The sequence below is a fragment of the Pleurodeles waltl genome, chromosome 4_2 (genome assembly GCF_031143425.1).
Source record: "Pleurodeles waltl isolate 20211129_DDA chromosome 4_2, aPleWal1.hap1.20221129, whole genome shotgun sequence".
NCBI lineage: Eukaryota > Metazoa > Chordata > Amphibia > Caudata > Salamandridae > Pleurodeles > Pleurodeles waltl.
In genome coordinates this window covers 892,220,324-892,243,055 of record NC_090443.1, presented here as the reverse complement: position 1 = coordinate 892,243,055, position 22,732 = coordinate 892,220,324, and the positions used below count along the sequence as shown (strand labels likewise).

Sequence of the window (22,732 nt, the reverse complement as noted above, 5' to 3'; positions counted from 1 at the left end):
CTTCTTCCCACAGCCAGACTATGTAGCAGAAAGGGCATTACATGCGTTAGACATAAAAAGAGCGCTAATGTATTACATTGACAGAACAAAACAATTTCGGAAAACAAAACAATTGTTAATAGCTTTCCAAAAACCACATGCAGGTAACCCATATCCAAACAGGGCATTGCCAGATGGATTGTCAAATGCAAACAAACCTGTTACCTTAAAGCAAAAAGAGAATTACCCATTACTCCAAGGGCACACTCCACTAGAAAGAAAGGCGCCACAATGGCTTTTCTTGGTAATGTACCAATGAGAGAAATTTGTAAGGCAGCCACTTGGTCTACGCCTCATACATTTACTAAGCATTACTGTGTAGATGTGTTAGCAGCACAACAAGCCACAGTAGGACAGGCTGTACTAAGAACATTATTTCAGACAACTTCAACTCCTTCAGGCTAACCACCGCTTTTGGGGAGATTACTGCTTTGTAGTCTATGCACAGCATGTGTATCTGCAGCTACACATGCCATCGAACGGAAAATGTCACTTACCCAGTGTACATCTGTTTGTGGCATGTTGCGCTGCAGATTCACATGCGCCCTCCCACCTCCCCGGAGCCTGTAGCCATTTTAGTTGCATTCAAAGTGTATATATGTAAATAATTTTAACTTTAAGACAATATGTACATACACATTTACTCCACTGTATGGGCATCTCTAGTATCCTTACTTTAACAACTCCTACCTCACCCTCTGCGGGGAAAACAATCTAAGATGGAGTCGACGCCCATGCGCAATGGAGCCGAAAGGGAGGAGTCACTCGGTCCCGTGACTCGAAAAGACTTCTTCGAAGAAAAACAACTTGTAACACTCCGAGCCCAACACTAGATGGCAGGAACAGTGCACAGCATGTGAATCTGCAGCGCAACATGCCACGAACAGATGTACACTGGGTAAGTGACATTTTCCATATATATATATATATATATATATCTCAATGCAACACGTTGCCAGAACACACGGAACACAGCGTTATCAAAACAACATACCACGACTTTTTGAACACCAGTGTGTTTATTTCAAGTCCAGCAAAGAAAAACCTTGACGCGTTTTGGAGCCTCCACCTCTTGTTCACAGGTTACAACGGTGCTATTTTCACTTACTAATTAAATACCGCTTTCCCTGGAAACATAAACAGTGGACTAACAAAACTTGCTGATCTGGGCTGGTGGGAGGAGCAGGTAGTGTATAATACCTGTCTGTTTGACGAACACGCTGTTCTTTGTGTTCGGTTCATTGATGACATTTTTTGTATTTGGAATGGCAGTGAGAATGAGAAATTTGATTTTGTGAAACAACTGAATGAAAATCAGTTAAATCTGAAATTTACGGCCCATATACATCGATCTGAAATAGAATTTTTAGATCTAAAGTTGGAGGTCAGAGATATGAGATTAGTAAGTACATTGTTTCGGAAGAAAACAGCTGGGAATAGTCTGCTCCATGCCAAAAGCTGTCATCCCACTAATCTTATATGGAGTATCCCTTATGGAGAATTACTCAGAGCTAAAAGAAATTGTAGTGATGACAAAGATTTCTTTCTTGAAGCAAAAATCATGAGTAATAATTCCTTGAGAGAGGTTATCCCAAGAACCTTATTGAAAATGCGCGTAAGTGTTGTCATTGGATCGTGAAAAATTACTAATCTCCCGGGTTACAGATAAAGTTGATGAAAGTCAGCCTGTAAGATTTATTACAAATTTTCATAATCAAGCAGGGGAGATAAGATGCAGTTTTAACAGATTTTGGGACATATTAAGAATGGAGGAGCATTTGGTAGGTGTTATTGGGCAGAAACCTCAAATCACGTTTAGGAGATGTACCTCCCTTAAAGACAAGCTCTGCACTAGTTTGTTATACTCTGAAAAAAGTTGTAGACAGACATCGATACAAGGTTTTTATATATATTTGGATCTTGCAAAGCATGTAAAGGCAGCAATAGCTGCAAACAAATACAGTTATCTCAACAAACTTGACCATTCTGGCGCCAGTAATCACAAACAATCAGCGTTGGCTGTGCAGGATCCGTATGTTCCAGTGCCATCAACAGAGCTTTTAGCTCTGCCAATTGTGCTGTGCAATCCCCTAGGGTTTGCGTAAATGTATGTAAGGGACAAAATGTATTGTCCTCCATATACCCACTTACAACTGCGCAAGCAGCAGAATATTGGTGCTTTGTGCCAATTGCAGGTTGTGCAGAGCCATCGGTATACATGACTCTATGATATTGATATTGTTCGATAGGCAATGTGTTTCTGGAACTGGGTATTCTAGTTCATACTGCAAAAATTCTTGAGTTTGTAATTTTGGGTCAAAAATGTAGTCTACATCAGTGGGTGTCAAAGACGTGGCCCATTGTATCCAGCGTGGATGTAATGCTTTTGTGTTTGGAATGCTGGTTTTTGTAGCAGCCTCCAGCGGTGGGATTGGAGAAATGACAATAATGCGTTTACCTTGGGCTAGAGGTCTTTCTTTAATGACAGCCATCTGTACAGCAGTGAGTTTTTTCGCAGTGGGAGCAAAGTGTTGTTCTCCTGCTGAGTACAAGTGTGATTTGTATGCAATTGGGACAGTCTCACCTTCATTAAATGTCACATAGGTGAAACTGATGGCACCAGCAATTACTGTGATGATCAAATGTGTTTTGTTGTCCCTTGTGTGTAGATGTTGTGCTGCAAGCATGTCTGTCTGCAGTTATCTAAGAATGCATGTATATTCAATTGTCTAAAATTTACTTGAAAAATCAGGACGTATCAAATCATATAAAGGTTTTATGCAAGAAGCATAATCTGGAATATAAATTCTGCCAAAATTTAGGAAACCCAATAGAGACTGGAGTTTTTTTATCGTGTTTGGAGGTTGTAGTTGTGCGTATTTTTCTAATAATTGTGGCGCTAGGCTCTTTCCTTCACTCGATAGCTCATATCCCAGGAACAGGACACTGAGGAAGGCAATTTTTGTTTTTATAAAGTTGAATTCGTAGCAAATTCAGCAAATCCGACAAAAATGCGGGCTACCCGTCTTAAATGTTGTAGCAATTCATCATCCGTAAGATAAATATCATCTACCTAGGACAATGCTTCAGGGTCAATCTCGTGCAAAATTGCAGTAACACGAGCTGAAAACAGTCCTGGGCTGTTCTTATACCCCTGAGGTAAAACAACAGATTTTTTTCTGGGAGCCTAGTGCACTGAAACTTGTTAAGTCTCTACTCTCAGGCACCATATTCTGGCAGAAGAAACCTTTGGAAATGTCCAGTGTTGTTTTTCGTTTTTTTACCCACTATATTGTTCATTAGTGCTGTGCTATGTGAGTTTTGTACAGCATATGTCTGTGTGTGACTGTTTAAGTGTCTGTAGTCTAATAAGACCATTCTGTATGAATGGTCTGGTTTAGCTACTGGGAATAATGGATTATTCATTGGGGAGACACAGGGTTCAATCACGCCCTGGTACTCTAATTGCGTGAGTATTTCCCTTACAGGTGCTTTTGCATCATGTTTTATTGGATACTGAGGTTGTGGTTGATTTTTAATAGGAATTACATGGTAGGGGGATTCTTTATTCCATCTTACGTGATTGCGATATAACGCAGGTGCCTCTTTCAAAGCCCAATCAATGGCATAGGATTCAGCGAGTTCCTGTGGCACAAGGGGCGGGAAAGAACGTTTAATAACGTCTTCTCCATATGGGCATCTACCGACAAATTCAGGTGGCCAATCTTGTTCGACCATCAAAACATCATATATGTTTACTACGCGATCCCAAAAGATTGCATCTATTATGCGCTCAATGTCTCCTTTTAACTGTAGCGTTACTTTGTACACCTTATCAGGCGTGGAGACACACATGTCTGCAGTTTCTACTTGTATAAAGTCATCAGTTGCTTTCACCTCCAGATGCTCTAGAAGACTCCAGCAAACTATTATGATCTCTGCTGCGCTGTCTAGCAGTGCTAATTCCCACTTCCTGTTCTTCAAGAGGTCCCTCTTCCTGAGTGGCATGTCGGTCTGCGACTGCTACCACTTTTTTCTTTTTGAATTGGGGTGTTTGTTGGGCAGGTTTCTCTTCCTTTTTAACAGAAACCTCCGATGAGCGTTGTGATTCCTGTCTCGGTTTCACGTACTCTGATCTCCGCTCTTATTGCCCACCTCTCTAATTTTGTTTTTCTGATGAGTCCTGAAAGGAACGAGTTTGGCGTGTATCAGTATATTCATATCTATCGGGCGTTTTGATATTATTTCTATTTCTAAGATTATATCTATTCCGTGGGGTCTCCATACATGGAGATTCTCCCCTCTCTTTTTTTAGGAGTTTGTTGTTTTTTACCCCAGCGTTTCTTATTACCCTCAGGAGTTTGCTTGGAAAAATCTTTGTTAGATTTGCCCTGAAATTGTGGTTTAGTTGGTCTGGCCCCTAAACTATCTCAACCAATGCTAGAATAGGTCTCTGCGATAATCTTCGGCAGCTCGCATTCCTGATCCTTTTGAGGAACGTCACGGAGCCATATGAGCACCGCTAGTGCGACTGTTTCCCCTTTAAGATTACTTAAAATAATTGAGGATCCTGTGGCAAAATTGCCCATTAGTTGCATCCCCAAGTCCAGGGCCGGGGTAGCCCCGTATTCATCTTGAATTTGTTTCAACACTTCCGGCAAATTGGCAAGTGTCGGTGTACCGTGTGCGGTTGTATAGAGCGCAGCAAATACCGTTCCCCAAGTATTACAGTTAACTACTGTACTGACCATCCCAAATGGCAAGCACATCGTTAGAATTCTATGTTTATCCTGAGGTCCTGTATGGGGAAATACTGCTTCCTGCGCATTTATTTTTTGTGCTAACCAAAACGGATTTCCTCTCGTTTGGTGGGTACTTTACCCATAATCGAATGTACAGTCGCAGGGTTTATACCTGGCGTGACTGCATGTTATTGTGCTAGAGCAGCACATGCTGGGTTTGTATTTAATGTTTGCTTCACAGACTGTACTAATCATCTATATGTCGCTGTTAATTTAGTATATAAGATACGAACCTCAGCTACTGATAAATTCGCTATTGCAGGATGTGGTGTATAGGTGGCCAATAAGGCCAGGCCAGGCCAAGTAGGACCGTCATTACTTAAAGGACCTAACCTTACTGGTAATATTTTGTGGGGTAGGGCACCATCAAGCCAATTATTATGTTCTTGATAAGATAATGGTATTTCCAAATATGCATATGCCCTGTATTGTCCAGGTGCGTTTGCATGTGTATAGTGATCAAATGTGTTTGTGTTCCCATCAACTGCTGGAAATGTGACCCAAGAATAGAAGAGTTCTGTTCTGTAAGCTGGATGGGCGTCCACTACAAATGTGACTGATCCCACCTCCCTCCCCCACCCTCCCCCGGCCGTTAGGCCATTTGCTAGTAAGTGTGCAGTCAAAGGTTGTCTCATATTAACAGCTATTGCTATCTGCTGTGGATTCGCCATCCTAGATGGACGATATGTTCAGAGAAGGCACACCAAATAGGGTTTTTTCCTTTTAAAGTTAAAGCTTGAACAACCTCCAGCCTCAGATAGGACAGCCTACGTAGCTGGAGTGGAAATCCTCAGTACCACGGACGTCTCCGTATACAGTATTTAGGCATCATTGTATATAATGAGACAGAGATACTCCGGAGGACCCTAAAATTAGAGCCTGACCAAACGTTGGCGGCGCCATGTCAGGTAGGCTCTCATTATTCTAATGAGACTACTGGATTTTGAGTGGCAGAATCGCCCGCGGAGTGGGAGACTAAGTCTAACCCACTGCGGGTGACACCTGTCGCTCCAATCCGGGTTTTGCTCCGGCTAACTAGAAGTGCCTCATCTCTAGCCAAGGATAGGGATGAATGGGCAGCCGAGCGCATGACATACTTAGTTTCTCAGGGAAGCCGTTGTCACTCAGGTCTCATCCGTTTCTCTCAGTTACCTTGGTCTCATATATAAATGAAAAACAGAGGCAGTATATGTTTCAATAAAATTTTTAATAAAACAACTGCATCTTAGATAGCAATTTGTAAGCTGCAATAACTAGGACAACACAATATAACAATATTAAAATTGTGACTAGGAGAGTGAAGCATAGAAATAACTCTATCATATTGCCACTATGGTCAATAGACTAACTCCTACCTAGGCTATAATAGAGCACAGCATGTTAAGCTCTAATTCTGCCCTTCAGGTTCCCTGGGAAAGCATCATCCCCCATACCTGAGCAAAGGCCTGCAGTCTGCTTTAGCATCTGTAGCGAAGCAATCGGCATACAGTCATGGTTCTCTGGCTGGAATCTCCCTCTAGCGTGTAAGGGACAAGGAAGTGTTTTTATAACAACACAGCTGATGTTCTGAGAAAATGTCCCTACGTAAGGATGTGTGTTTTCTCCGAATGCTGGAGCCTAAACTTCTACCACGTTCACCGGCAATGTACTGTGCTGTAGCCTTGGAAGAAGCACAGAGTGAGCAAGAATGTCTTGTTTGAGAACAGAGTGCTGGCCTAGGCAAAACAGTTAGATGAAAATAAAACAAGTCCGTAAAAGTGGCTATTGTAACAATAATAAGTAAAGCAGAATAAAAGATATCTAGGTTAAAGTGCACAGCGGCTTGGCCTAGTGTGTTAAAATAACGTGCATGGAGCTATAGCTAAAATGGCAACACAACATTTTTAAGGAGCCAGTGAAGGCTAGGATTATTACACCCAAGGGTGGACAAAACTTACAAGCCTGCACCTTCAGATCTGCTTTTCATCACACAACAATTACCACCTGACTCTATTGTTAGTGCAGTGAGGAAAAGGGCAAGTAGCCAGTCCACAGGGGATGCTCCTCCCCCAGATAAGGAGAGTCACATGTTTGATGCAGCAGGGAAGAGAGTAGCAACTGAAGCTGCTAATCACTGGAAAATTGCAAACTCTCAAGCTCTATTAGAAGATATGATAGCGCTCATTGGGATCATGGAGGAGTTCTTACAGTACCTGCCACCAGAACACCAAAAAAGGGCACAGCAGATAGTTACAGAGGGCCAGGCTGTCTCTAACAATCAAATTAGATCTGCCTTAGATGCAGCAGGCACTGCAGCAAGGGGTATTAACACCAGTGTGGTTATCAGAAGGCACACATGGTTAAGAACATTCAGGGTTCAAACCTGAGATACAATAGGCAGTACTCAATATGCCTTTTGATAAACAGCACTTATTTGGCCCACAGGTGGATACCACCAGAGAGAAATTAAAGAAAGACTCTGAGACAGCTAAGGCTATGTGTGCCCTGTATACTACACCTGCTCAGGGAACCTTTTGTAGGCCCCAGTTCAGAGGTTGTTTTAAACCATCAAACTTAGAGCCACCCACATCCCAACAAAAGCAAGGACAACAATTTTACACCAGAGGTTCTTTCAGAGGATCTTATAAGGGAAACAACTTTATTAGGTAGAGATAAATCAACCACCACAAGAGGTGCCTCCACCTCAACTAACCAGTGACTTTCTGAGCATCCCCACAGAGTATACATCTCCTGCGGGAGGACGACTGGAAACTTTCTACCAACAGCGGCACAACATTGAAACAGATCAATGGCTGCTGTCAATTATCCAAAATGGTTATTGCCTAGAACTCATCTCTACTCCACCAAACATTCCCCCGCGCTTGCACAGGCTTTCGCTGGAACTCCTAAATTTGTGAAAACAAGGAGTACAATCACTTCTACTCAAAGGTGCAATAGAAATGGTATCTATACCTCAACAAGGGCCAGGAGTATATTCTCTGTACTTCCTTATACCAAAAAAGGATGGTACTCTCAGACCAATCCTGAATCTCAGACCCCTCAATCAGTACATCCTTTCAGAGCATTTCCATGTGGTCACTCTTCAGGATGTCATTCCACTACTACAAAAACAAGACATGACAGCATTAGATCTAAAAGATGCTTACTTCCACATTCCCATACATCCAGCACATAACAAATACCTAAGATTTGTGATAGCAGGCAAACACTACCAGTTGAAAGTGCTACCCTTTGGAGTAACAACAGCACCAAGTGTGTTCACCAAATGCCTCACAGTGGTTGCAGCATACCTCAGAAGACAACATATACATGTCTTTCCCTACCTGGACGACTGGCTCATAAAACCCAGCAGCATACAAACCTGTCAACAGCACACACAATAAACAGTTGATACCCTACACAGTCTAGGGTTCACAATCAATTACCAAAAAACTCATCTGCAACCAGCGCAAATACAGCCCTATCTGGGAGCACTTCTGAACACTCAATCAGCATTAGCGTACCCAAACCCACAGAGAATTCAACCTTTCCACAATCTCATATCTCATCTACAAAACATCACACTTACCCAGTAAGGTTTATCCTGAAACTGTTGGGAATTATGGCATTGTGCATAGTAATAGTACCCAATGCACATCTAAACATGGGACCCCCTACAACATTGTCTCTCGCAACAATGGTCTCAGGCACAGGGTCAACTTCACGATCTACTGTTGTTGGTTTGCCAAACTTACAAGTCTCTGCAGTGGTTGAATGACACAAACTTATCAAAAGGCTGGCTATTTCAGGACCCTGTGCCACAGACCATATTCACCACTGGTGCAGCAATGATAGGTTGGGGAGCCCATCTCAACAACCTTACCATACAGGGGGAATGGGACTCAGTTCAACACACTTATCACAAAAATCACTTGGAATTGCTAGCAGTGTTCCTAGATCTCAAAGCATTTCAGCCACTGATCACGCACAAAACAGTGTTGATAAGGACAGACAACATGACCACAATGTATTATCTGCAAAAACAGGTGGGGACACACACATCTCAGTTGTCCCTTCTAGCACAGACAATTTGGAAATGGGCAATTCACAATCGCATTCAGCTACTAGCAGAGTGTATCCCAGGGATACACAACCAACTAGCGGGATGCAGCAACAAATACATGAAAGGGAGATTCACCCAAAAGTGATTCAACAGTATTTCCCTATGTGGGAACACCACACATAGACCTCTTCGCAACAAGCGAAAACGTAAAATGCCCAAACTTCGCATCCAGGTACCCACACCCTCGATCCAGTGCTCTATGGATCAATTGGTCAGGGATATTTGCTTACGCTTTTCCCCCTCTCCCACTAATTCCATTTCTGGTCAACAAGATCCATCACACCTTCCTCACTATGATACTCATAGCTTCCAAGTGGGCACGTCAACACTGGTACACAACACTGTTGGATCTGTCTGTAGTACCACATCACAAGCTTCCAAACAGACCAGACCTATTGACTCAAAACGAAGGTCAAATCAGGCATCCCAATCCTAGTATGCTCAACCTGGCGGTTTGGCTCCTGAGGTCACAGAGTTTTGATATGTACAGCTTCTAACAGAATGTATGGTCATTTTAAAAGAAGCACACAAACCTACAACCAGACAGTGTGTTGCCGCTAAATGGAAACGTTTTGTATATTACTGTCAACCCAAAAACATTGACCCACTTAAAGCGTCAGTACAGGATGTTGTCTGTTATTTGTTTCATTTACTGAAAGCAAATCTTGCATACTCATCTATTAAAATTCATTTAACAGCAATTGCTTCTTACCTGCAAAACAGACAGCATACTTTTCTCTTTAGGATTCCTATCATAAAAGCTTTTATGGAAGTCCTCAAAAGAATTATTCCACCTAGAGCTCCACCAGCTTCTGCCTGGAATCTTAACATCGTTCTCACAAGGCTTATGGGTCCACCATTTGCACCCATGCATTCTTGCACTCTGCAGTTTCTCTTATGGAAGCTTGCTTTCCTAATAGCAGTTACTTCCTTAAGGAGAGTTAGTGAAATTCAGACATTCACTTTAAAAGAACCTTTCTTTCAAATTCACAAAAAATAAAATAGTACTTAGGACTAACCCAAAATTCTTACCTAAAGTATTTTAACCATTTCACAACAATCATTCAGTAGAATTACCAGCCTTTTTTCCACAGCCAGATTCACTTGCTGAAAGAGCTCTTCAACTCTTGATCTCAAAAGAGCTCTCATGTATTAAATGGACAGAACAAAAGATTTCAGGAAATCTAAACAACTTTTTGTAGCTTTCCAACAACCTGATAAGGGTAATCCTATTTCAAAACAGGGATTAGCCAGATGGATAGTAAAGTGTATTCAAACTTGCTATTTTTCAGCTAAAAGACAGCTATTAGTAACTCCTAAAGCACATTCTACTAGAAAGAAAAGAGATTAAATGGTATTTTTAGGAAATATACCAATGGCAGATATATGCCAAGCAGCTACATGTTCCACACCACATACATTTACTAAACACTACTGTGTGGCTGTGTTATCTTGCCAACAAGCAAATGTTGGTCAATCAGTGCTTAAAACACTATTTGAAACTACTCCAACTCCTACAGGTTATCACCGCTTAATTTGGGAGGGGACTATTTTTCAGTCTATGCAAAGCATATGTATCTGCAGCTACACATGCCATCGAACGGAAAATGTTACTTACCCAGCAGACATCTGTTCGTGGCATGTAGTGCTGCAGATTCACAAGCATGTCTACTGGGTAAGTAACATTTTCAATATACACACACACACACTTAAACACATTTGAGGGTTTAGGGTTGGGTAGGGGTGTAGGGTTCTAAAGGTATTTTAGGGCTTAGGGGTTGGTAAGGGTATGGGGTGGAAAGGGTGTTTTTAAGGTTTAAAGTTGGGTAAAGGTATTGAGTGGTAAGGGTATTTTTGGGGGTTGTGTGTTTAATGGAATTGGGTAATAGGGTTGTTTTTAGAGTTTATGGGAGTAGGGGTATTGGGTGGTAAGGGTAATTATAGGGTTTAGGGGTAAGGGTATTGGGTGGTATGACTTTTTAGGGTTATTGGGTGGGTAAGGGTAACTAAAGGGGGGTTTAGGAGATCTCCCTCAAAATAAATATATATATATATATATATATATATATATCAGACAGCAACGCGGTTCGATGAAAGGCGCTGCGCTCAACGAGTACCGGTGCTACAGCTCTGGGTGAACCAGCCCAAAAGTAAATGTTGCATCAAAAATTTAGCCGTGCACTCCACCAGGGTGAAAATAATTCTTGAATTTTATTTGAAACAAAAAAGAACAGAACAACGCGTTTCGACCGGATGGTCTTTGTCAAGTTCAACAAACAATTAACAAAGCAAGTTCCTTTTATAGTGGAATATATTAAACTCATATAGTGCATGCTGGGAGCTGTAGTTAAACAAATGTTTACATAAATTAAATACAGATTTTCAGAATTACGTGATTTTACAAACAATCTATTCATGGTGAAAATACAATCATAATTAAATTTCCATATTCTTTTATTTTTTATTTTTTATTTTTAAAGTTAAATATCTTGCAAACTAACTTCATTTATATATAATTTCAATCTCATATTTCCCCTGTTACCTTCATTAACTCTATACTGATATTTTAACTCAATTGTTCTAATAATACTATTATAAAAATGTTTTATTATTGTTTAACTAGTTTCATATAAATTAGAACTTGCTCTAAAAACAAAAGAGATCAAATTTAATTTGTATCCAATGCTCACAATGATGATTTCGGATAGTTGTTATTTAGGAGTTTAGCCGATCAGAGATTTCACTGTCACCGTTCATGTAAGCTGCTTAAGTTATGTATTCATAAATGAACATAAAGTTCCTCATCATTATTCATCCCTAAAGGGGCCTTAGTTTTCATTCGAATTATGAACTTCGATTCTAATTGTCTTAACTTTCTAACTCGGTCCCCTCCTCTTTCATGATCTGGGATGTGATCTATGCCATAATATCTCAGTGTCCTCCAATCATTCGATGTATGTGTCTGTAAATGTCTGGCTGTCGCATATGTATAATCCTTATGGGTAATAGCTCTAATATGTTCAAGGATTCTTTTTTTAAGTGCACAAATTGTGCTTCCTATATACTTTAGACCACAATGACATTCTATTATGTAAATTACATATTTCGTTTCACATGTAATTTTATGTTTTATAGACCATTCCTGCCCATTTGGTAAATTGATTTTTTTCATTGATTGCCCTATTTTGCATGCTTTACAGGAATTACATTTAACGAAGCCCTTGTTCTCTACCTCAAGCCAATTACTATCTTTTTCTAACACAATATGACTTTTAACCAATATATCCTTAATACTGGGTGCCTTTTTGTATGAGAACAAGGGTTTCGAACCTATTATGGGTCCCAAATCCGAATCCTTGCCTATTATTCCCCAATGTTTGCACAGAATATTTTTAATTAATGTGCTTTCCTTGGTGTATTGCATAATCATTCGCACTTTTTCTTCAGATTTTCCTTTTCTTTTGTTAAATAAAAATTCCTCACGTTTTTTAGATTGAATAATACTCATATTACTCTTAAGGATCTTCTCATTATATCCTCGAGTTTTAAATCTCTCATTTGTTTCATCCAATTTTGTTAGTAGATCTCTATCATGAGAACAATTTCTCTTCATTCTAATAAATTCCCCAAAGGGGATACTATTTACTAGATGTTTGGGATGAAAGCTTTTACCATGTAGTACACTATTACAAGCGGTCTCCTTCGTGTACACCGTAGTTTCAATCTTGTTATTCTCAACGTAGATAGTAATGTCTAAGAAATTTATAGATGTTTTACTAGTTTCATAAGTGAATTTTAGACCAACTTCATTGTTATTCAGAATATTGAAATACTGCATAAATTCACCTTTTGATCCATTCCAAATTATAAAAAGGTCATCTATGAAACGAACCCATAGTAATGCTTTCTCAGCAAATTCCTCATTTTGTTTGTTCCATGCTATTTCCCTTTCCCACCAACCCATCACTAGGTTGGCATAATTCGGAGAAAAGGAGATGCCCATGGCTGTACCGCATAATTGATGGTATATCTCATGGTTAAATATAAAAATATTATTCTTTAAACACATCTCGATCATATCAAGTAGCATTTTTGAATGTTCCAATTCTGAGATATTACGCTGATTCAAAAAATATTCACAAGCATTTAAACCAGTTGTATGATTGATGGAAGTATAAAGTGAGATCACATCAATTGTCACCAAGAGATAATTTATATGAAACTAGTTAAACAATAATAAAACATTTTTATAATAGTATTACTAGAACAATTGAGTTAAAATATCAGTATAGAGTTAATGAAGGTAACAGGGGAAATATGAGATTGAAATTATATATAAATGAAGTTAGTTTGCAAGATATTTAACTTTAAAAATAAAAAATAAAAGAATATGGAAATTTAATTATGATTGTATTTTCACCATGAATAGATTGTTTGTAAAATCACGTAATTCTGAAAATCTGTATTTAATTTATGTAAACATTTGTTTAACTACAGCTCCCAGCATGCACTATATCAGTTTAATATATTCCACTATAAAAGGAATTTGCTTTGTTAATTGTTTGTTGAACTTGACAAAGACCATCCGGTCGAAACGCGTTGTTCTGTTCTTTTTTGTTTCAAATAAAATTCAAGAATTATTTTCACCCTGGTGGAGTGCACGGCTAAATTTTTGATGCAACATATATATATATATATATATATATATATATATATATATGTGTGTGTGTGTGTATATATATATATATATATATGTGTGTGTGTGTGTGTGTATATATATATATGTGTGTGTGTGTATATATATATATATATATATAACTTACCTTATGTATGTATATGACACTTAACTCAGTTATATTTAACTGTGTGGTAAAGGCAAGTGTTGTTAAAAACAAAAATGTTTATTAAAGGCACACGTGTTAATTGGTAGCGTTGTAATGTCATACACCGTATTAACAAAGTCACATCGTCAACACTCTAGACATCTTAATCCCATGAGGGGTAACAGTTTTTCATCCTCATCCAAAGAGCCTACATTTGGCAGCTCGCTCCCTGGTCATAAAGATGAATGACTCTTATAAAGGAGGTCATAAAGCCGTCTACAAGAAAATGTTATACTGCCAAACGGGCAAGATAGTTAAAATGGTGTACACTCTATCATTTTCAAATTTACCAAAAAGTGCCATTGTTTATGCTGTATCTTCTAGATGAGTGGTTCCCAGCCTGTAGTCCGGGACCCCTGGGGGTCTGCAAAGCCTCCTCATGGGGGTCCACGACTGCTTAGAAAATTAAATAATATTACCAGATTAGGTCCCCAGCTTTCAGTAATGACTCAGTGTAGGGGTCCCCGGATTCCAATAATAATTCAGTGGTGGCCCTGGGTTTCAGTAATAATAAAGTGGGGATCCACAGAAGTAAAAAGGTTGGAAACCACTGTTCTAGATCAGTGTTAGCTAAACTGTGGGTCGCGGCCCACTGGTGGGCCGCCAGCCAAATTCTGGTGGGTCACAAAAGTCCAAGCAATAGATAAAGATGCCTTTAAATTCAGTATTTAGTCACATTAGCTGCGCTTCAAATACAGAGGTCAAACGTCAGGCTATGACTTAACAATTTTCTGTATATATTTAGTTTGGTCAGTCAACCAAAATATTCTTATTCCTTCAGGTTATCAAATTCTAATTACTTTTGATGAGAAGGCATTGCATAATTGTACGCTGTGTACGATATACAGAAGTCAAAGAGAATAGGGAAAATACTGTAAAAATACTATAATATGACTGACTGTCTGTGAAGACTCTATCACTTTAGTTAGCAGTACGGTTCTAGACTCACATCCAAAGGCACAGTCCAGAAAAAAGAAGGGAGAAACACTAGCATTTATTTAAACTGTCAACATTAACATTAATAGTATTTCTGCAGCAGCCACTGGATATTCAGTTTGCATATTTAGTTATCATTACTTTGAGTATTTTCATTTACAACAGAAAGCTATTGTAGGGCTGACAGTAATAAAATAAATGTTTGGCACTACTCATTCTTGTATCCATAATACTGCTACATATAGAACAACTTGCACAGTGCATGAATCCAGAATTGGATCATGCTGCAAAAGAAACAAATTACTTACCTGCAGCATTCTGTCCTGCTTGAAGCAATGCTAGATTTACATGTGAATCTTCAACATCTGTGGTGGAAGATGGGAGTCAACGCCTTTTTACTTATTTATTTTTAAAATGTATTAGCTAGTAGGGTAATACTCAAAACCTTAGCAGAAGAGAAAACAGATCTGAAGGTGTTGATCACATATTGAAGCACTGTGGGCTTATGGTCAGCGTCATAGTAAGTCCTGATGGCTCCGCCTATGCTTGACTCACATAGATGCAATTTTATTTGTGTGAATGTTCCAAGCTCAAACAGGAATTGGCAGAATAATATTTAACATGTAAGTCTAAAAGAACGTCAAGTTGAAAAACTGTCACATATACAATATCCAGAGCCTCATGTACAAAGATTATATCTAGAGAATCGTACATTGCGACAAATTTTCAATTCCTTAAATGGAATGTACAAAATGTATTTATTGAAAGTGGGCACAATTTCTGCACCGACTGCTAATGAATCCATTGATATTTTAAGAAACGGCCTGTGTATTAATAGGTAGGGTCCCAAAATGCTGATTCGCTGTTGATCGCTATTCAACCTCCCTCACTAATATGCATAAGGTAGATATTACATTGATACTCACTACAATTGGCTGCAGTGACAGGTGCGGTGGCTTGCTTGGGTCAGCAGACCACCATCCCAGTGATTGATTTTAAATAAAGCAATTTTTCTTTTTTTAAATGCAGCCCGTTTTTGTTGCATGAAAATGGGAATGCGTTAAAAAAAATTACACACATCTTTTTTATGAGCAGACATTGGTTTCATGGACTACTGCTTGCTCATAAAAAATGTTTTTGTGAACATTCACAAAGGGAAGGAGTCCCCTGTATGTATCCCTTCCCATTTGAAAATATCGTACCACCTTCTATGAGGAGACTGTAGAATATTAATGTTTTGCAACTGGATTTCTATTGCAAATCATTAATATATCCCCAAAGGAATCAGTATTTGGAAGGGATGCCCTTAAAATACAGATTTGGTATCTATTCCCAAAACCAATTAGCGATTCGGTAACCTATTACCAAAGCTCTAATTGAGTTTGGTGAATAATAAAATGCCATTTTGCGGTCGCAAAGCTCCAATTTTACAAATCGAAGTCTTACTGACCATAAAATGGCATGGTACATGACGCCCCTAGTTTCCTATCTCTAACATTAGTTCTCCATGATGGGCATCTTCATTACATTTCTAAAAAAATTATCCTCCACTTTCTCCGTAAAGCCATTGGAATGGGAAAAGTCTTTGAAATAGTCATACCACATTCATTAGATTGATAAAAATAAACCTGAGGAAACTACTACCACTGCGATGCGTGTTAGGATTGCGGTGGATCTTGGTTGATTGAACATAACATTGTTCTATTAAATTAGAAAATATACCCATAGAAAAACTTTATTTCCCTTTCTTTTAATAATTGGAAAGGGTTTGAGCCACAGTAGAGCTCCATGTAGATGGTAAACCTGTTCTAATGGGTGTATAACAAGGAAAGAATTGTCTTTATTTGCACATTGTTTATGGTTTGAGAATTAATGCTTTTTCTAACTGTTGAAGTGTCCCAGGAACCCAACGTGGGTCAAGACATGCCACGATTTGTGAATTTTATAACACTATACAGGGTGGAAAACTGGAGTTAAGCCCAAGTAACAATTTCTTACCTCGAGGATGGCAATCTTTAGTGTCGATCTCTCTGGAAAGTTGACCTTCTGTAGGAGGCCTGGTTTGTAGTGAATACCAAGGGGTACTTACACTCTGCACCAGGTCCAGGTATCCCTTATTAGTGTAGAAGAGGTGTCTAGCAGCTTAGGCTGATAGAAAAGGGTAGCTTAGCAGAGCAGCTTAGGCTGAAGTAGGAGACATGCAAAGCTCCCACTATACTACTAGTGTCATATGCACAATATCATAAGAAAACACAATACACAGATATACTAAAAATAAAGGTACTTTATTTTTATGACAATATGCCAAAAGTATCTCAGTGAGTACCCTCAGTATGAGGATAGCAAATATACACAAGATATATGTACACAATACCAAAAATATGCAGTAATAGCAATAAAAAGCAATGCAAGCAATGTACAGTCACAATAGATTGCAATGAGAGCACATAGGTATAGGGGCAACACAAACCATATACTCTAGAAGTGGAATGCGAACCACGAATGGACCCCAAACCTATGTGAGCTTGTAGAGGGTCGCTGGGACTGTAAGAAAACAGTGAGGGTTAGAAAAATAGCCCACCCCAAGACCCTGAAAAGTAGGTGTAAAGTGCACCTAAGTTCCCCAGAGAGCACAGAAGTCGTGATTGGCTAATTCTGCAAGGAAGACCAACACCAGCAATGCAACAACGATGGATTTCCAGACGAGAGTACCTGTGGAACAAGGGGACCAAGACCAAGAGTCACACTCAAGTCGGGAGTGGGCAGATGCCCAAGAAATGCCAGCTGAGGTTGCAAAGAAGCTGCCACCGGATGGTAGAAGCTGTGGATTCTGCAAGAACGAAGAGGACTAGGAACTCCCCCTTTGGAGGATGGATGTCCCACGTCGTGAAGAAGCTTGCAGAGGTGTTCCCACGCAGAAAGACCGCAAACAAGCCTTGCTAGCTGCAAGGATCGCGGTTAGGGTTTTTGGATGCTGCTGTGGCCCAGGAGGGACCAGGATGTCGCCAATTGCGTGAGGAGACAGAGGGGGCATCCAGCAAGACAAGGAGCCCTCTCAGAAGCAAGCAGCACCCGCAGAAGTGCCGGAACAGGCACTACGAAGAGTGAACCGGAACTCACTGAAGTCACAACTCAGGAGGTCGTGCACTGCAGGTTAGAGTGTCGGGGACCCAGGCTTGGCTGTGCACAAAGGAAATCCTGGAAGAGTGCACAGGAGCCGGAGCAGCTGCAAATCACGCGGTACCCAGCAATGCAGTCTAGCGTGGGGAGGCAAGGACTTACTTCCACCAAACTTGGACTGAAGAGTCACGGGAGTGTGGGAGTCACTTGGACAGGAGGCTGAGTTCCAGGGACCACGCTCTTCGTGCTGAGAGGGGACTCAGAGGACCGGTGATGCAGTCTTTTGGTGCCTGCGGTTGCAGGGGGAAGATTCCGTCGACCCACAGGAGATTTCTTCGGAGCTTCTAGTGCAGAGAGGAGGCAGACTACCCCCACAGCATGCACCACCAGGAAAACAGTTGAGAAGGCGGCCGGATCAGCGATACAAGGTTGCAGTAGTCGTCTTTGCTACTTTGTTGCAGTTTTGCAGGCGTCCAGAGCAGTCAGCGTTGATTCCTTGGCAGAAGGTGAAGCGAGAGATGCAGAGGAACTCTGATGAGCTCTTGCATTCGTTATCTAAAGAATTCCCCAAAGCAGAGACCCTAAATAGCCAGAAAAGGAGGTTTGGCTACCTAGGAAGGAGGATAGGCTAGCAACACAGGTAAGAGCCTATCAGAAGGAGTCTCTGACGTCACCTGCTGGCACTGGCCACTCAGAGCAGTCCAGTGTGCCAGCAGCACCTCTGTTTCCAAGATGGCAGAGGTCTGGAGCCCACTGGAGGAGCTCTGGGCACCTCCCAGGGGAGGTGCAGGTCAGGGAAGTGGTCACTCCCCTTTCCTTTGTCCAGTTTCGCGCCAGAGCAGGGCTGGGGGATCCCTGAACCGGTGCAGACTGGCTTATGCAGAGATGGGCACCATCTGTGCCCATCAAAGCATTTCCAGAGGCTGGGGGAGGCTACTCCTCCCCAGCCCTGACACCTTTTTCCAAAGGGAGAGGGTGTAACACCCTCTCTCTGAGGAAGTCCTTTGTTCTGCCTTCCTGGGCCAAGCCTGGCTGGACCCCAGGAGGGCAGAAACCTGTCTGGGGGGTTGGCAGCAGCAGCTGCAGTGAAACCCCGGGAAAGGTAGTTTGGCAGTACCCGGGTCTGTGCTAGAGACTCGGGGGATCATGGAATTGTCTCCCCAATGCCAGAATGGCATTGGGATGACAATTCCATGATCTTAGACATGTTACATGGCCATGTTCGGAGTTACCATTGTGACGCTATACATATGTAGTGACATATGTATAGTGCACGCGTGTAATGGTGTCCCCGCACTCACAAAGTCCGGAGAATTTGCCCTGAACAATGTGGGGGCACCTTGGCTAGTGCCAGGGTGCCCACACACTAAGTAACTTAGCACCCAACCTTTACCAGGTAAAGGTTAGACATATAGGTGACTTATAAGTCACTTAAGTGCAGTGGTAAATGGCTGTGAAATAACGTGGACGTTATTTCACTCAGGCTGCAGTGGCAGGCCTGTGTAAGAATTGTCAGAGCTCCCTATGGGTGGCAAAAGAAATGCTGCAGCCCATAGGGATCTCCTGGAACCCCAATACCCTGGGTACCTCAGTACCATATACTAGGGAATTATAAGGGTGTTCCAGTATGCCAATGTGAATTGGTGAAATTGGTCACTAGCCTGTTAGTGACAATTTGTAAAGAGAGAGCATAACCACTGAGGTTCTGGTTAGCAGAGCCTCAGTGAGACAGTTACGCATCACACAGGGAACACATACCTATAGGTCACAAACTTATGAGCACTGGGGTCCTGACTAGCAGGGTCCCAGTGACACATAACAAACATACTGAAAACATAGGGTCTTCACTATGAGCACTGGGCCCTGGCTAGCAGGATCCCAGTGAGACAGTGAAAACACCCTGACATACACTCATAAACAGGCCAAAAGTGGGGGTAACAAGGCTAGAAAGAGGCTACTTACTCACACCTTCCACTTAGATGGGCTCAATAATTTAAAATGTAAAAGGGTCCACACCAAAAGCAGTTTGGTTTGGCACAGGAAGTGCCCCTTTCACTTGTTATCTTTAAATTTTAGCCTCTACTCTGGCTGGCATTATTTGCTCACACAGGTTTCCCAAGACCTAAAGTCAACACCCAGCTGCAGTTAAACATACTTGTATGGTCCGAATCTGCTTAGTTGCCAAATTACGTCTGATGCACACATACATGACTGAGTAAAACCCAGCATCCATACTTCAAATGTATTGTGAAAAAAGATCCTGCCAACTGGCTTCAAAATGCATCACCTTTTCCTTTCCAGTTTGTCTACTGCTCTTGGCTTTCTCCATCTACATACAGTTTACTTGGTTATAAACCTAGTATTCTAGACCTCCTTACTTTGTACTACACGGTCTTCAGACATATGCACTAAGAAAGGTCGTTCTTCTATTCAGCATAAGGTATTTTACCTGCCATACTATGTAAATTGATTCCTGCAGCTCTCTGTATGCAGGTTTGCCCAAATATAAATTTTATAAGTTGCAGCGGGTCCCAGACTTGGCAGCAAAACCCAGCATTCATGCAAGCTGAAGAGCATATATCATCAATAACCACCCCCGCAGCACCTTCCATAAACAAGCAGTGTGGGTCAAGTTTCCACACACCCATTGATGAATCAACATTGTAGAAGAGTGTTTGCTTTACATTGTGCTCCTTGTTGGAACTCCCTCTCCCTTGAGGTGAGAATCATTCAGAAGAATCTCCTAAGTCTGTTCTGCTTCCCCCTGTTTTATGTGCCTCTTGCTTTTCCATTGACTTATTCCAAGGTTCTAACCAATTTCTTACCAGCACACAAAACATAACATTTTCTATAACTTAGATCTATTTCTCTAACATACCCACAAAATTCACTAACGCACAATAGTCTATTATTTGTTGAAGTTTCTGTTTAAATGGATGTCTAATAAATGTCTTTCAGTCACACATTGAAGTTGATTTCTACTTTTGGCAAACATGCACTTTTTATTCATAGGAAGTGGCCAGTCTGCACCTAGTAGCAGTTTAACAACACCAAGCCATGTGAATCTGTCTCCAAACACAGTCCCGGACTTTTCTTACTCCAGCAGTGAAGATGAGTTTTACGATGCAGATGAATTCTATCAAAGTAGTACTTCTCCAAAGCGTTGCATAGAGTAAGTAGTAGAAACTGCACAGTTTTGTTTTTTTGTGCATGTTATGTTTGTTTGAATTAACATTTATTATTTCATTTTATAGTTTGGTCTTGCTGGCGGGTATTAAAGTGCTTTACGTAATAACATGGGTAGATCATACTTGTGTGTTACAAGAAGAAAAGCAGTTACTAGCATCTAAAGTCGTTAACTAACAGCCTAGGGAAAGAAAGGCTAAAATGGGGCCACTAGTGAAGCCTCGTTTGCAACACAAAAAAGAAGGAACCAAAAGGGTAGGCTTCACCAGCTGAAAAAGCTTATTGATTGACTTTGCATTATTCTCAGTTTTACGTTCCATCAGGTCTTCAGTACTACTTTTAACGGAATGTTCTCTCAGTATGGAGGCTCGAAGATTTAGAGTCATATATCACGCATACTTTGCTGTATGAGTTGCATGGGCAAACGTCTCATTGTATTTGAGAGGTTAAAAAACAAAAGTGTCAAACGTTTTTCGAAGCCAAAGCTGTATTTTAATCAAACAATTTTATGTTTTTTTGCATTTTGCATGCATTTATGTTTTGTTTAGCTCTTAACTAAGGCAGCAATTAACCAAAGTGTTTTATTTTTTTATTTAACCCCTTTGCTGCCAGGCCCTTTCCCCCTCAGGTGCCAGGCCTTTTTTTGGATACTTGGGGCAGTTTGCGCTTAGGCCCTCATAACTTTTTGTCCACATAAGCTACCCATGACAAATTTGTGTCCTTTTTTTCCAACATCCTAGGGATTCTAGAGGTACCCAGAGTTTGTGGGTTCCCTAGGAGGAGACCAAGAAATTAGCCAAAATACAGCGAACATTTCGTTTTTTTTGTTGCAAAAAACAGGAAAAAAGGGCTGCAGAAGAAAGCATGTGTTTTTTCCCTGAAAATTGCATCAACAAAGAGTTTGCAGTGCTACAGCCACCATCTTCTAAGCTTTCAGGAACAGGCAGACTTGAATCAGAAAACCACATTTTTCAACACAATTTTGGCATTTTAGTGGGACATACCCCATTTTTACTATTTTTTGTGCTTTTAGCCTCCTTACAGTTAGTGACAGAAATGGTTCTGAAACCAATGCTGGATCCCGGACAGCCAAACATTTCTGAAAAGTAGACAACATTCTGAATTCAGCAAGGGGTCATTTGTGTAGATCCTTAAAGGTTTTCCTACAGAAAATAACAGCTGAAATAAAACAATATTGAAATTGAGGTAAAAAAAACAGCCATTTCTTTCCACATTTTACTCTGTAACTTTTTCCTGCCATATCAGATTTTTCAACAGCAATATATTGTTACGTCTGCTGGACTCTTCTGGTTGTGGGGATATATCGGGTTAATAGGTTCATCAAGAACCCTAGGTACCCAACGCCAATAAATGAGGTGCACCTTGCAATGGGTTTTCATTGTATACTGCATATGCAGCAATTTATTTGGTAAAATATAGAGTCAAAAAGAGGTATAAAGGAAACCTTTGTATTTCCAAAATGAGCACAAGATAAGGTGTAAATGTAAAATGTAAATTAGCACTTGTATAGCGCACTACTCACCCGTTAGGGTCTCAAGGCGCTGTACTCATACCGCTATGGAACCCCTCCTGGCTTTTCCCTGTGAGGCACCCACTCCTGAGCACCCCCAGGGTGAAGCCAGGCATCCAAGCGCTGTTGGGGC

At 40.7% G+C, this 22,732-nt stretch overlaps 1 protein-coding gene across 6 annotated transcripts in view; it reads left to right on the top strand.

Moving 5' to 3' along the window:
* OSBPL9 (oxysterol binding protein like 9) overlaps positions 1–22,732 on the top strand; it is an 875,847-nt gene that overhangs the window by 553,808 nt on the left and 299,307 nt on the right. For all 6 annotated transcript variants that reach the window (XM_069232680.1, XM_069232678.1, XM_069232679.1 and 3 more), the window contains one exon: positions 20,895–21,054. In XM_069232680.1, the coding sequence (XP_069088781.1) occupies positions 20,895–21,054 (160 nt within the window). The remainder of the gene's footprint in view (positions 1–20,894; positions 21,055–22,732) is intronic.